The sequence below is a fragment of the Macaca mulatta genome, chromosome 3, assembly GCF_049350105.2.
Source record: "Macaca mulatta isolate MMU2019108-1 chromosome 3, T2T-MMU8v2.0, whole genome shotgun sequence".
Classification (NCBI taxonomy): Eukaryota; Metazoa; Chordata; class Mammalia; order Primates; family Cercopithecidae; genus Macaca; species Macaca mulatta.
The window spans coordinates 178,654,169-178,670,589 of record NC_133408.1 but is presented as its reverse complement, the minus strand read 5'-3'; the positions used below and the strand labels follow the sequence as shown (position 1 = coordinate 178,670,589).

The window sequence follows — 16,421 nt, the reverse complement described above, 5'->3', positions numbered from 1 at the left end:
AATTAGCCGGGTGTGGTGGTGTGGGCTCTGTAGTCCCAGCTACTTGGGAGGCTGAGGCAAGAGAATCACTTGAACCCGGGAGGTGGAGGTTGCAGTGAGCCGGGATCGCGCCACTGCACTCCAGCCTGGGTGACAGTGAGACTCTGTCTCAAAAAAAAAAAAAAAAAGACATAATCCCTCAATTTAACAGCTTCTGCTTTGGGGTCCCTTTTTAAAACCTACATTTAAAAAAGTTTTAACTTCTCTCACGTTTTCCCACCTTGCTTGTGTTTTGGCTTATAGTCTTTAGCATCTAGCTTTTAGGAAGTATAATTTTTCTCGAGGCAGAGTTCAAGCTTAGTAGTAAATTTGAATCTATGGGTGACAACTCTGGAGTTGATGTTTGCTGAGATTGCTGTATAAATATTCATGCTCTTCCGCAGCATTTGTGTTTCACTGTGGGTTTATTAACGTCATTCGTATTATGACCATGCGTAGGTAATTTTGTAATAAGCACACAGTTGGGGATATTTTAAGGCACAGGTTTTCTTTTTGAGACTTCTGTTCACTCACTCACTCAATATGAGCATCGGTAATTCCTACAAGTGCTTTCATTTGCTTTTCTCAAGAACTGTATATCCTGGGGGGATAAATTAATGAAGTTTGAAAATACCACCCAGAATATTACTTTTTGTTTTCTCTTGATCGTTACGCTACAGCGTCCGCTGCATTTCTGTGCCTTCCCAACACACAAACTCAATTCCTTTCATGGCTGGACGCCCTTACTCAGTGAAAGGACATTAACTTCAGAATAAGGCGTTTCCCTAAAGGAGACATTGTTATACTTAGAGTCTCAGCTATCCGCTTTAAGTTTGCTGCCATTTCTCTTTTTTTGCCTTCATTTTGCCCAGCTTAGCTTCATGAGGTGTTTGGGGTTGGTTTGGTGTTTTGTTTTTTTGAAAAAATGGAGACAAGGTCTCACTATGTTGACCAGGCTGATCTTGAACTGCTGGCCTCAAGCAATCCTCTCTCCTTGGTCTCCCAAAGGATTGGGGTTACAGGTGTGAGCCACTGTGCCTGGCATGGGGTGTTAAGGGTTTCCCGTCACATCCACTTTGGAGCACTGCTCGGTCACTCTTTGGAGAAGTGAAACGTAGAAAGAACCTAGAGCTGGAATGCCACATTTGGCTCACAAATAACTTGATCCTAGCGTGTTTTCTCGTATGCAGATTTAAATACTCTTACATATAAATGCAAAGAGACATTTTTTCCCACTGGGAGGGAAAAAAACATGAAAAAAAATCTGAAAAGTATAATAATTCTTGTGAAACTAATGCCAAATCTTTATGCTGCAAATATCAGCAAAACTATTTTATGCTTTAGTGCAGGTAAGTTTTTAAAGACAAGCTCTGCAGAGCCCACAGTAGGCACACACACAGAGACAGGAGACAGCAGCTAGATAAAGCGGAAGATGGTTGCGTGGGCTCCAGTCCAGGGCAGAGGCAGCTGTTCCCCTTGTCAGCCTTGCGTGGATCCGCTTACCTCCTTCAGCTCTCAGATATCACCCGACCTTTCACCTCATGGGGCACTGCAGCCTCCCTCCCTTCCTGTTCTCCCCAGCCCCTGGTGTCTTCACCCCTCACCTGCGGCATAGGCAGCAGGGCCCTGTTGGAGGGCTGAGTTGGTGGATGGACGTGGGCGGTCCTGGGAACCTTCCTAAAGCCAGTTTGCACTTGACGTCTCGGCTTATTCTTCCGTAGGAAGTACAGTGACGTTTGCCATGTTTTTCAGACACACATGCTCGGACATCAAGAGTATTCTTCTTCACCGCTATTTCAGGTGCCAAGGACTTCAAGCAGGGAGCCCTCAGCTCCTCCCGGAAACCTCCCCCACCGGGGGCTGCAGGGCCCTGGGCTGGGTTACCCCACCAGCTCCACGGAAGACCTCCAGCCCGGCCACTCCTCAGCCTCTCTCATCAAAGCGATCCGCGAGGAGCTCCTCCGGCTCTCCCAGAAACAGAGCACCGTGCAGAACTTCCATAGCTGATCCGCCTCGCCTCGCAGATTTGCCAAGTATCTGCTTCCCGTGGAAGCAAGACCAAGAGGAAATCAACTGAGTGGGTGTTTGGAAGAGGAAGGAGCAACTCCTGGGCAGCCTGCCTAAGGGAGGGAGCAAGTTGCAATTTAGAAGATGCCATATGTCACATGACAGCTCACGAGCCTTTCACTGGGCTGGCAGTTGACCACTTGGGTTCGGTTTAAATGTACGTATTTTGGCCAAAAGCCAGCAGCACTTCACAAAAACAAAACTCAAACCTAAGCTAACAAAACGACTGCATTCGTCTCTTTTTTAAAGGCAGAGATTGAACTTATAGACAGCATAGGGATGAAAGGAACCAAGCGTTCCTGTGGCATTGAGACTGGTACGTGTACGATGAACCTGCTGCTTTGTTTTCTGAAAAGAGGTTTGAAGACATTTTATTAACAGCTTGATTTTTCTCTTTTACTCCATAGGAACTTATTTTAATAGTAACATTAACAATGAGAATACTAAGACTGTTTGGGAATTTTAAAAAGCTACTAGTGAGAAACCAAATGATAGGTTGTAGAGCCTGATGACTCCAAACGAAGCCATCACCCGCATTCTTCCTCCTTATTCTGGTGCTAAGCTCCAAGGGCCCTTCACCTTCATGTCTGAAACGCAACTTTGGCTTTTTCAGTGGAAGAATATGTTGAAGGTTTCATTTTGTTCTAGAAAAAAAAAAAAATCCCTCCCAAAGCGGGGCAAAAAGCTTTATATTTATTTGGTTATCCAAAATACAGATCAAAGTTGAGATCTACGTTCTTCATTGTATTTGCTGTTTCTTAATTGGGCATATACAACTCCTGGTCACGTCCCAGGTCAGCACCCATCGCTCAGGCCAATCCTGTAGAATGAGGCTTTCAAGAGGTCCTCACTGATCCTTTCTTCCACTTTGCTGTTGATTTGTTCACAGATTATGTTTGAATGAGAAATCTTCCATAAGCAAAAGTTATTTAAGAATTCCCAGCACCACCACATTGTTACACATACCTCCCTACCAGTCACATTCCCTGTGTTCAGAGCCTGGAAATGAAATTGAGTTCAGTTCAGCCTCTGTGTAATGAATCAAGAAATGTAAAAGAGCTTTGAGACCACAAGGGAAAGGAGAGAGTTGCGTCTCATTTCTGATTTTATTGTGCTCTTACTCGACTGTCGAGTGGCTCTTAAAATTGTCTTATGCTCTTTGGGCCTAAGAGGGGATCATCTCGCTTAAGATTTACTCCTGATGTAAATAAACATTTCCCCCACTTTCCAAATAATGGCAAAGAAAACAGTGGCAAGGGCCATTCTGTTTTCTGGTACCTGAGTGAAACTCGGAAGAAAAGCAGGCTTAGCTAAGAGACTTTCACTATGAACCTGTTTTTATTAGATCAACGAAGACAGTCATGCATTGCTTAATGATGGGGACGCGTTCTGAGAAATGTGTCATTAGGCTGTTTTGTTGCTGTGCTAACATCCTAGAATGTACTTACACAACCTACATGGTATAGCCTACTGCACACCTAGGCTGTGTGGCGTGGCCCATTGCTCCTAGGCTATAAGCCTGTACAGCCTGTTACTGTACTGAGCACAATGGTAAGTATTTGTGTATCTCAACATATCTAAACATAGAAAAGATATGGTAAAAATACAATTTTATAATCTTATGGGACTGCCATCAATATGTAGACTGTCATTGACCAAAACATCCTGATGTGTGCATGACTGTACTTTTCATTAAATAACAGATAAGGGGCTAAAATTTGGGGCTCTGACTAATCAAAACCTGTGTATCTGTGTCAAGTTTTAAGACCCCTGAAACAGCTAAAACGGGTTTCCAGAGTGTAATCACTGGATTTCAAAACCATGTTTCAGCCCTTCATTAATGAAGCCTGTTGTACAGATTGAGAGTCTTACAGTATGAGGAAAGTTGGTTCTGGGAAGTTAAGATGTAGCCAGTTTTCATCTGGACACCTCGGAAAGCGAAAGAGTGCAGGAGAGTAAATCTCTCAAGGACGTTAAATAAAGAACCAGCAGCATCTTATCAGGCGATCCTCGGAGGTTCCAAGGAGCATTGGAGAGAATGCCCCCTTCTGGGCTTGATGACTTGGTTTTGGTTTAATACAAAATTTCTCTTGGTCTTGATTTAATACCCGACTGTCCCCAAACTGAACGATTCTCTTTGTATGTCACTCAAAAATACCAGGTTTCCTGAATATCTTATTAAGAATTTCAGAGATGCAAGCAGCATTTTATTGTGGACACCTTGTAATGAATTCAAATCGTGTGACAGCAAATGGGATAAATGGCCCCTTCTCTCCCAGTGCTGCTCGGGGCCATACGCGCTTGCACACAGAGTGTACTAAAAATGGTGACCTCCTTTGAGCGTTGCAGAAAGAGGGCTCTGTTTCAAATTGGGCTGACTATAAAAGCAATTTTGATGTCTTTCTAACTACCATAAAGGGATTGTAACTGTATTTGTATTCTTAGAAACAATACACTTTTAAACAGATGTCAAGACCAAAGATGATGTATAATAAACAGCCGGTGGTTGTGGTGTGGTGTGAGCAGACCCCCGGATCACCAGCACTCTGTTGGTGGTCATAAAGCACACGCAGTTTGTATTTGCTTCCCCTCGACGCCTGCCACAACAGTTTTACCAGTCACCAAACTCAGAACAAACTAGCTGTGTGGGCAGCACCATACCCTAGCGGTCTTCAGACATTCAGTTCATGTCATCCACTGAAAAGAAGGGTCCTCGTGTTGACAGTGTGTGGCTTTGGAGTCCACTTATGGAAGCACTCTACAATGAACAGTTGAATTTTATGTCTATTTTTTCCTATTTTAAAAGTTCTAGTGGTAACACAAACTGTAAATTTGAGTCATAATGTTTGGAGAAATGATTTTCTTTTTTTTCCAGAGTCTACTTTGTCACTGACTGTGTCTGGTTCCTTCTCTGAACTTCATTCTTCCCATCAGCCAAACAAGAACAGACCTCCCCCGCCTCCTCCCAGGCTCCCTAGTTGTGAGAATCAAATGTGATCATGTGTACAGATGTCCCGTGAGGAGAGCGCATAAAGCACTGTGAAAATGTAACATGCGTCTGTGTGGACGCCCTGGGATGAGCGATGTGAAGCGCTGCGCTCCTGCAGTGCGTGGGTTCACACATGGGTAACGAGCAAAACTGAAAGCTCGGTGTGACTCATTTTCCTCACTCCCATTTTGCTTTAAATTCACTTCCTTCACCAATTTTCAAATTGCATTTATTAAGCATCTTTCTGCTCCCGACTTTCTGGTGTCTCTGGCACCAAATAAGCCAGCAGACATGAGCCTTGCCTTCTGAGATTTTAGAATCTAAGATAGTACGAGTGGGTGTAGAAGATGGAAGATACAGATAAATAACATGGTTTAAGCATCAATAAAATTCATTCAAAGAGGTCAGGTGCGGTGGCTCATGCCTGTAATCCCAGCACTTTGGGAGGCCGAGGCAGGTGGATCACTTGAGATCAGGAGTTTAAAACCAGCCTGGACAACATGGCAAAACCCCGTCTCTACAAAAAAATACAAAAATTAGCCGGCTGTGGTGGCGCATGCCTGTAGTCCCAGCTGAGGCATGAGAATTGCTTGAACCCGGGGGACAGAGGTTGCAGTGAGCTGAGAATGCACCACTGTACTCCACCCTGGGCAACAGAGCAAGACTGTGTCTCAAAAAGAAAAAAATTCATTCAAAATACATAAATGCGTTAGGCACCCAGAAGAAGCTGTGGAGATTGCGTGTTTGGAAATGCAGTATCTTGGGGAGACGTCAACTTCTGAAGTGACTTTGAAGGCAGGGCAGCTACCCAGGCAAATGGCGTGGAAGGAAGAGCTGAGAGTGGGCCTGGGAAAGGCTGCAGGCATGGAGTGAAGCTGTCACTGAAAATGAACTTGATCCACTTTAGTATGGGGACGGAATCCCCGTCTGCACTATTGAGGGAGTTTTAGAAGAGAAGGAAGAGGTGCTGGGAGGATGCTTCTGCAGTCATACAGCAAGGAAATGTCCAGGGCTGTGAAGATCTACAGGGGAAGTGCTGCTCCAGTGTTGGTGGGGCAAGGGAAGAGGACGAAAATGATGAGAATGACACTGAGGTCATTGTTTAGAGCAGATCTCAGCAGCCATTTGGCCATGCCACATCCTTTGTGGAGCATAGTGGGTTATCTCTATATATATATTCAGCTGCTTTACTGCTACCTACACATTTTTCTCCAAATTTTATTAATTTCATAGCGTTTTGATTTGGGTGGCAGATGACTTTTAAGCAGTGGGTGTTTGCCGGCCAGATCTTTCCCGGCATGTGGATTGTGAGGCAAAGCACAGGTGAAGGTAGGCGCTAAAGGCTTTGGGCTCAAACCAGCAAGCAGTTAGTTCTGTGCTATAGGAGTCTCTCATTTCCCGTGGACAGGGTAAGTTCCTTCATTTGCACAACCTCTTTGTAAGTGCTCCAGTGACCAAACCAGTCACTTGGACACTGATTTGCAGTGCATTGGCAGTAATTCACAAATTAGTCATTATGTAAGTCTCTCTCACCCCTTTCACACGAGATTCTCAGACGTGAATGAATTTGTCGTTTGGAAGGAAAGCTGGTTAAGGTTTTGGGCACAGGGGTAGGAGGACTCCAGTTTTAACTCCCACGCTAACTTTAGCTCAAGTGGAGTTTTCACCGTGGTCATTTCTACCTGCGGAGCAAGGTTCCAACGCCAGTGCTAGAGCCTGCTTATCCACATTTGCCCTGGACAGGAGCAGGAGGAAGTCCACTTCTGTACCAGCAGACAGAGCATGTGAACACAAAACACATTTCTATGGCATAGTCAACTGAACTTCATTTTTACATTGAATCTAACATGTTAACACGTTCTAACAGGGTTTCTATGAGCAGCTGCTGTAACATAAAATATGATAGACTTAACACTTGTTATCTAACGAACGAGGAGTGTGTGCATTTCAGGTTTCTTTTGATATTCTTGGAGGTGATTGTCAGTGTTTAAATAGGACTACTTTCTCCACTCTGAAGATGACTTGAAAATTGCAACATCATGGCACATTGCTAAGTCCATGGCTTGTGTGTGTGACAGTAGACTTGATAATTTATCTTAAGACACAGCAGCATTGAAATTTAGGAAAAGAATATTAAATGCCTTTGGAAACATGAAACGAAGTTAGGAGCCAGTAAGAAAGTGACAGAAGCAATGAATGTCTTAATGCAGTATAGTTAAAATGGCTTCCCACAGGGTAATTATCCAGGATCCTTACTTTTCCTTCTTCCTCCAGGTTTTTCAGGGGTCACTTCACATTTCTAAAGAGTGAATAGGCTGGGCATGGTGGCTCAAGCCTCTAATCTCAACGCTTTGGGAGGCTGAGGTAGGAGGATTGCTTGAGGCCAGGAGTTTGAGACCAGCTTGGGCAACATAACGAGACCCCGTCTCTACAAAAAAAAGTTTCAAAATTAGCTGGGCGTGGTGGCATGTGCCAGTAGTCCCAGCTACTCGAAAGGCTAAGACGGGAGGATCGATTGAGCCAATGAGTTGGAGGCTGCAGTGAGCTATGATCACGCCACTGCACTCCAGCCTGGGCTACAGGGTGAGGTCCCGTCTCTGAAACAAAACAAAACAAAACAAAACAAAAAAAACAGAGTGAATAGTAAAAGGGACAGGTGAAATTTTGAGTGACTTGAGTCTCTTGCAGTCCGTGATTACACAGAACCTTTCTGAGCTACTTGGAGCATCACGAATAGTCTTTCTTGTACTTACCGGATTTCAAGTATTCATAACTCGAGTCCCTAAGTGTACAGGTTGGGAATAGCACAGGGCCTAGTTCAAGTCACATACCCTGTACTGTTCCTCCTGCAAATGTGGGGAAAGCAGAGGGAGATACTAGAGGAATTGAGGCTCCACTCATTCATTCAGTTGCCCTAAGCACCAGAGGACTTGTTTCAGAAAAGGGGAGTAGGAACGCCCTCGACTTTGCCCTCCTCCGGAGCATCTGTGGGACGCAGGGAGCCCGGGCTAGCGTTAACAGGAAAGGTTGCTCGGCAGAGCTGCCCTGGGGTGCTGACTTGTCTCCCTGTCCTTTGTCAAGGTCCATGTTTTTCTGGCTCTTCCTGCACACTCACCCCTATATTATGAGCGTTAATGTACGAAATGTGCAGAGCAAATTGAGGCCACCTGTGGCATCAATACTGCAACTTAAACTTGACAATCATGGTTTGCTGGTCTCAAACAGGCACTGAAATCTCAGTATGGGTATATGATTTAATAATCGGCCCCTCCCTTCTATTTGTCAGTTTTGTGTTTCCTTCAGTAGCTGCACTGTTTTCTAATGTGCTGTAGAGGTTTTGAAATAATTTATGCAAGTATTTGGTTTCCATGTTTACAATTTATACAGCTTTCCTAGCGTTTTAAATGGAAATGTCAATAAATGCTATGAATTGGTGTCAAAGTGATATTTTCTGTTGATTTCCTTTGCAACATGATAGTTTTCTCATTTGTAAAACATGAAATGTTGGATGAGATGATCTTTCTGTTCTCTAATTTCATGCCTCTGGTGAGAACACCTAGTACTTTTGTTACTGGTGGAGGGTGTCCAGGTTCTTGGCGTCTTCAACAAAGAGTTGGACAAAACACACAAAGCAAGGAAAGAATGAAGGAATTTACTGAAAATGAAAATACACTCCACAGTGTGGGAGCGAGCCTGAGCATAGGGGCTCAAGTGCCCAGTTACAGAATTTGTGGGGGTTTAAATACCCTCTAGGGGTTTCCGTTGGTTACTTGGTGTACACCCTATGTAAATGAAGAGGATTAAGTAAAGTCACACAGTCATTTACTCGGCGTACACCCTATGGAGAGGATGTTTCCTTTCATAGCTGAACTGTGACTCGGCCTTATGTCCCCTACTCCAGACCCCATTTTCCTGCCTCACTTTCATTGTCCAAGAAATTAAGTTGAAGGTATTCTATTCAGTGTGTGGAATTTGCAGACTTGTTTTCACTCCTTTTTGCCTGTGCTAATCCTTTCTACTCAGTGTAGTTTGACTGCTACCCACTTAGCAAATGGATAAATCCACTAAGAGCAAATTCAGTTTGGAATTAAAAGATTAGTACCTCACAATTTAGAAAGATGAGAAGACCAAAGTCCACACAGTCTTGAAAGGTAATAGGATAACCCTGGAGTTGTTTTCAAAACCCAAGAAACCAAGAACCCCTTGAAACTTAGAAAAGGAGATGGGCGCTGTGGCTCACGCTTTAATTCCAGCACTTTGGGTGGCCGAGGTGGGTGGATCACTTGAGGCCAGGAGTTCGAGACCAGCCTGGCCAACATGGCAAAACCCCATCTCTAATAAAAATACAAAAAAATCAGCCGGGCATGGTGGCAGGCGCCTGTAATCCCAGCTACTCGGGAGGCTGTGGCAGGAGAATTGCTTGAACCCGGGAGGCAGAGGTTGCAGCGAGCTGAGACCGTGCCACTGCACTCCAGCCTGGGGAACAAAGTGCAACTCTGTCTCAAAAAAACAAAAAACAAAACTTGGAAAAAGAACTCAAAACACAGTGGAATATGACAACTAAATGACACAAAGTCCTGGATAGGATCTTGGAATGACAGCAACAACAAAGGAGAATATAGTGGGAAAATGTGAAATCCAAACAAAGTCTATAGTTAACAGTATTGTAGAAAGATTAATGTATTGGTTTTGCTAACTGTATTATGGTGATTGAGATTTTAATATTAGAGGAAGCTATGTAAAATGTGTCCTGAAACCCTCTAAATCATTTTTGCATCTTTTTTCTAAATCTAAAAGTATTTAAAAATAACAAACACGAATCTGGCAAAGGTAAAGCCCACAGACATTCTGCAGAGGCTCATGTAGTCCTGTCCTGTGCATCCACAACCCAGGGGCTCCAGTACTTCTCAGGGCAAGCTGCTAACTTTGAAACCACAGTTAATAATTGCAAGTCTTGGCATAAAATAAACCTTCAAGAAGGAGGGCTGGTGGGATCAACCAAAAGGAGAATTTAAACCTAAAAATCCAAGAAAATAGGCCAGTATGAAAGAGATAAATAATACGTTAGATGTTTAAAGAGGTTAAAAAGAACTAAGAACAGGATATTATATAAAAGTCTAAGCAAATTTGCCAAAACCAAAAATAAGTTATCAAAAGGGATTTGTTGTTGTTGTTGAGACAGAGTCTTGCTCTGTCCCCTAGGCTGGAGTGCAGTGACGTGATCTCAGCTGACTGTCACCTTTGCCTCCCAGGTTCAAGCGATTCTTATGCCTCCACCTCCCAAGTAGATGGGACTATAGGCGTGCGCCACCACACCTGGCTAATTTTTGTATGTTTAGTAGAGATGGTATTTCACCATGTTGGCGGGCTGGTCTCGAACTCCTGGCCTCAAGTGAACCACCCGCGTTGGCCTCCCAAAGTGTTGGGATTGCAGGTGCGATCCACACTGCACCCGGTCAGAAAAGAAATCTTTTAAAAAGACAATATACACACAATGGTCAGATATTTTAACATTTTATACATAGCTGAAGAAATAACTATAACCGTTTAAATAATTTTATGTTATGTTTTAATCTAACTTTAGATGGAAAACAACAAAAATAGTGGAAACTAACTGGTAGAACTCATGACCCTACAAGATGTTATGTGCTCTGAATGTAAAGAGGTTTGAAATGACGGAAGAGCAGGGAGTTACTAGAAACAGCTAAGGCTTACAAGAAAGGGCAGGCTGGTCCCGTGCTCAGAGCCTGAACCCCCAGTTTAAATGAATATAGCCAGGTGCGGTGGCTCACACCTGTAATCCCAGCACTTTGGGAGGACAAGGCGGGTGGATCACATGAGGACAGGTGTTCGAGACCAGCCTGACCAACATGGAGAAACCCGTCTCTACTAAAAATACAAGATTAGCCGGGTTTGCTGGTGTGCGCCTGTCATCCCAGCTAGTCGGGAGGCTGAGGCAGGAGAATCGCTTGAACCCAGGAGGCAAGAGGTTTCAGTGAGTTGAGATCACGCCATTGCACTTCAGCCTGGGCAACAAGAATGAAACTCTGTCTCAAAAATAAATAAATAAATAAATAAATAAATAAATATGGATTTGGGCCATAATTGGCATTTCTTGGCCCTCTCTCCTCTTCCTCTTTGCACCTGCCAAGCAGAGCTTAAGGTAAAAAGAAAAGAATAACAAGAACAGAGATCCTTTTGTTCAGTGTCTGAGTTAGATTATTAATGAAAAGTTCTCGTTGGATGGTGCCCTATTAAGTAACTTTCTCCCTCTACAGAACTCGGCACTTTCCTTGCCACACCCTTCTGCCCATCCTGGAATAAACGGGGGCGGGTGAGTTTGATTTCTCTACTTTTGAAGACTTGAAAAATGATAGCCACAAATCTAGGCAAACCACATTTGTGTTGCTGAACTATTATTGTACTTGTGCCAAAGTATAGCATTACAGAAGTGTAAGACACAGAACCTATCTGGAAAACTCGTAAAGCTGTTTCTGAGTGCCTGGGTGTAGCTGGTTCCATCATTATCTTGAAAATATGTGTTAGTGTAAGTACAGGTATACCCCGGAGATCATGGAAATTCGGTTCCAGAACACTGCGGTAAAGCAAGTCATGAACTTTGTGATTTCCCACTGTATACAGAAGCTATGTGTCTGCTATACTGTGGCCTATTAGGTATGCAACAGCATTCTGGTTTTTCTTTTTAAAAAAGCATACATGCCCTAACTTAAAAATACTTTGTCGTTAAAAATGCTAACAATTATTTGAGCCTTCAGTGAGTCCTAATCCTTTTGCTGGTGGAGGGTCTTGCCTCCATGTTGATGGCTGCTGACTGATCAGGGTGGTAATTGATAAAGGTTGGGGTGGCTGTGACAATTTCTTAAAATAGAATAACAATGAAGTTTGCCACTTCAGTGGACTCTTTCTTTCATGGAAGGTGTCTCTGTAGCATGTAATGCTGTTTGATAGCATTTGACTCACAGTAGAACTTCCTCCAAAACTGGAGTCCGTCCTCCCAAACTCTGCCACTGCTTTGTCAGCTAGCCTTGTGGGATAGTCTGCATCCTTTGTTGTCATTTCAACGATGTTCACAGCATCTTCATCAGCACTAGATTCCGTCTCAGAAAACCACTGTCTTTATTCATCCAGAAGAAACAACTCCTCAACTGTTGAGGTTTGACCATGAGATTGCAGCAGTTCGGTCACATCTGTAGGCTCCACTGCTAGTGCCCTTGCTGTTTCCTCCCCATCTGCTGTGACTTCCTCCACTGAAGTATTGAACTCCTCATCCATGAGGATTGGAATCAATTCTTCCAAACCCCTATAAATGTTGATATTTTAACCTCCCCCCATGAATTATGAATTTTTTTTTTTTTTTTTTTTGAGACAGAGTTTCGCTCTTGTTGCCCAGGCTGGAGTGCAATGGTGGGATCTTGGCTCACTACAATCTCCACCTCCCGGGTTCAAGCGATTCTCCTGCCTCAGCCTCCTGAGTAACTGGGATTACAGGCATAAGCCACTATGCCTGCCTGGCCAATTTTGTATTTTTAATAGAGACGAGGTTTCTCCGTGTTGGCCAGGCTGGTCTCGAACTCCTGGCCTCAGGTGATCTGCCCGCCTCGTCCTCCCAAAGTGCTGGGATTTCAGGCGTGAACCACGGCACCTGGCTAATTATGAATGTTCTTTTTTTTTTTTTGAGACGGAGTCTCGCTGTGTCGCCCAGGCTGGAGTGCAGTGGCGCGATCTCGGCTCACTGCAAGCTCCGCCTCCTGGGTTCACGCCATTCTCCTGCCTCAGCCTCCGAGTAGCTGGGACTACAGGCGCCCACCACCATGCCCGGCTAATATTTTGTATTTTTAGTAGAGACGGGGTTTCACCATGTTAGCCAGGGATGGTCTCGATCTCCTGACCTCATGATCCACCCGCCTTGGCCTCCCAAAGTGCTGGCATTACAGGCTTGAGCCACCGTGCCCGGCCTGAATGTTCTTAATGGCATCTAGAGTGAGGAATCATTTCCAGAAGGGTTTCAATTGACTTTGCCCAGATCCATCAGTGGAATCACTATCTATGGCAGCTATAGCCTATAGCCTTATGAATTTTTTTTTTTTTTAGACAGGGTCTCATTCTGTCATCCAGGCTGGAGTGCAGTAGTATGATTGCTGCTTACTGCAATTTCCGCCTCCCAGGCTCAAGTGATCCTCCCACCTCAGCCTTCGCAGTAGCTGGGACTACAGGAGCATGCAACCACACCCAGCTAATTTGTTTTGTATTTTTTGTAGAGACAGGGTTTTGCCATGTTGCCCAGGCTGGTCTGGAACTCCTGAGCTCAAGCAATCCGACTGCCTCAGCTTCCCAAAGTGTTGGGATTACAGGCGTGAGCCACTGTGCCTGGCCTGAAATGAATTTCTTAGTAAGATTTGAAAGTCGAAATTACTCCTTGATTGATGGGCTGCAGAATGGATATGTGTTACATATGAAAACAACACTAATCTCTTCGTACATCTCCATCAGAGTTCTTGGGTGACTAGTTGCACTGTCAATGAGCAGTAAATAGTTTGAAAGGGATCTTTTTTTCTTGAGCAGCAGGTCTCAACAGCGGGCTTAAAATATTCTTTAAACCATGTGATCACAGATGTGCTGTCATCCAGGTTTTGTTGTTCCATTTATAGAGCACAGGCAGAGTAGATTTAGCATAATTCTTACGAGCCATAGGATTTTCAGAATGCTCAATGATCACTGGCTTCAGCTTTAACTCACCAGCTGCATTCGCCCCTAAAAAGATTGAGCCTGTCCTTTGAAGCTTTGAAGCCAGGCATTGACTTCTCCTTCTCCTCTCTTGCTATGAAAGTCCTAGATGGCATCTTCTTCAATAGAAGGCTATTTATCTACACTGAAAATCTGCTGTATGGTTTTTTTGTTTGTTTGTTTGATTGTTTTTTGAGATGGAGTCTCGCTGTGTCACCCAGGCTGGAGTGCAACGGCAATCTCGGCTTACTGCAACCTCTGCCTCCCAGGTTCAAGCGATTCTCCTGCCTCAGCCTCCTGAGTAGCTGGGATTACAGGCATGTGCCACCATGCCTGGCTAATTTTTTTTTTTTTTTTTTACGGGGTTTCATCATGTTGGCCAGGCTGGTCTCGAACTCCTGATCCATCTGCCTCAGCCTCCCAAAGTGCAGAGATTAGAGGCGTGAGGCACCATGCCCAGTCTGAAAATCTGTTCTCTACTGTAGCCACCTTCATCAGTTATCTTAGTTAGATCTTATGGTTAACTTGCTGCAGCTTCTAAATCAGCACTTGCTACTTTACTTTTTTATGTTATAGAGACAGCTTCTTTCCTCAAACCTCATGAACCAGTCTCTTTTTTTTTTTTTTTGAGACAGAGTTTCGCTCTTGTTGACCAGGCTGGAGTGCAATGGCGCGATCTCGGCTCACTGCAACCTCTGCCTCCTGGGTTCAAGCGATTCTCCTGCCTCAGCCTCCCACGTAACTGGGATTACAGGCGCCTGCCACCATGGCCCAGCTAATTTTTGTATTTTTAGTAGAGAACGGGGTTTCACCATGTTGGCCAGGCTGTTCTCAAACTTCTGACCTCAGGGGGATCCAATTGCCTCAGCCTCTCAAAGTGCTGGGATTAACCAGCCCTGTTTTTCTCCTAACTTCTTGCACTAGCATTTTCTTTGAAACGATCTTGGAATTTTAAAATGCATGAACCAACCTCTGCTAGCTTTAAACGTTTCTTCTTCAGCTTCCTCACCTCTCTCAGTCTTCACAGAATTAGAGAGCACCTTGCTCTGTATTAGACTTCGGCTGAAGGGAATGTTGTGGCCAGATCGATCTTCCATCCAGACCACTCAAACTTTCTCCATAGGAGCAATAATTCTGTTTCACTTTCTCATCCTTTGTATGTTCACTACGGCGGCACTGTTCGTTTTTTTTTAAAGAACTTTTCCTTTGCTTTCACAACTTGGCTGTTTGGTACAAGAGGTTTAGCCCATGTCAGCTTTCAACACGGCTTCCTCACCAGGCTTCATCATGTCTGGTTTATTTAAAGTGAGTGATGTGCACCTCTTTCTTTCACTTGAACACTTCAGAGGCCATTGCAGGGTTAGTAATTGGCCTAATTTCAATACCGTTGTGTCTCAGGGAATGGGGAGGCCTGGGGAGAGGCAGAGCAATGAGGAACAGGTGGTTAGTGGAGCAGTCAGAACACACACAACGTTTATTGTTTTTAAGTTCGTGGTGTTCTATGGGCATGGTTCATGGTGCCCCCAAACAGTAGTAACATCAAAGACCAAAGATCACGGGTCACTATAACAGATGATTAAAGAGTTTGAAATATTGCAAGAAGAACCAAAGTGTGACTGAGACCTGAAGTGAGCACATGTTGTTGGAAACATAGCACCGAGCTGGTCATGGTGGCTTACGCCTATAATCCCAACACTTTGGGAGGCTGAGGCAGGAGGATCACTTGAGCCCAGAAGTTCGAGACCAGCCTGGGCAACATAGTGGGACCTGTCTCTAAAAATATTAAAAAATTAGCCAGGTGTGGTGACACATGCCTGTAGTCCCAGCTACTCGGGGCGGCTGAGGCAGGAGGGATTACCTGAGCCCAGGAGATCAAGGCTGCGGTGAGTCGAGATTGCACCACTGCACTCCAGCCTGGGTGACAGAGTGAGACTCTATCTCAAAAAAAAAAAAAAAAAAAAAAAGAAAAAAAGAAAAAGAAAAAAGAGAGAGAAAGAAAAATAGCACCAATAAACTTGCTTAAAGTTGCCACAAATCTTTGATTTGTGAAAAACACAATATCTGTAAATCACAGTGAAGTGAAGCACAATCAAACGAGGCATGCCTGTATTGGATTTTCGTTCTGGGATATAGTATTAGAGTATACCCCAGATCAGTGGTTTCTTTCATTAAGCATTTTAAAATTCCAAGATTGTTTCAAAGAAAACATTAGTGCAGGACGTTAATCCCAGCACTTTTAGAGGCTGAGGCGGTTGGACCCCCTGAGGTCAGGAGTTTGAGACCAGCCTGGCCAACATGATGAAACCCTGTCTCTACAAAAAATACAAAAATTAGCTGGGCATGGTGGCGGGCGCCTGTAATCCCAGTTATGTGGGAGGCTGAGGCAGGAGAATCACTTGAACCCAGGAGGCGGAGGTTGCAGTGAGCCGAGATTGTGCCATTGCACTCCAGCCTAGGCAACAAGAGCAAAACTCTGTCTCAAAAAAAAAAAAAAAAAAAAAAAAAAAGGTAAAACAGGGTTCCTGCATTTCAGAACAAATGAGTGTTGGTCTTTTTTTCCAACAGTAGCTCTGCACTGTGGCTGCTTTTGAAGAGCAGCAGG

The 16,421-nt window shown here is 44.2% G+C and overlaps 1 protein-coding gene across 2 annotated transcripts in view; it reads left to right on the top strand.

Moving 5' to 3' along the window:
- KIAA1549 overlaps positions 1-5,610 on the top strand; it is a 145,775-nt gene extending 140,165 nt beyond the window's left edge. The window contains exon 20 of one of the 2 annotated variants that reach the window (XM_028846361.2): positions 1,819-5,610. In XM_028846361.2, the coding sequence (XP_028702194.2) occupies positions 1,819-2,025 (207 nt within the window). In that variant the 3' untranslated portion in view covers positions 2,026-5,610. Of the gene's footprint in view, positions 1-1,770 lie in introns of both variants that reach the window. The other variant, XM_028846360.2, reaches the window with a different exon arrangement.
- Positions 5,611-16,421: the final 10,811 nt, after the last annotated feature.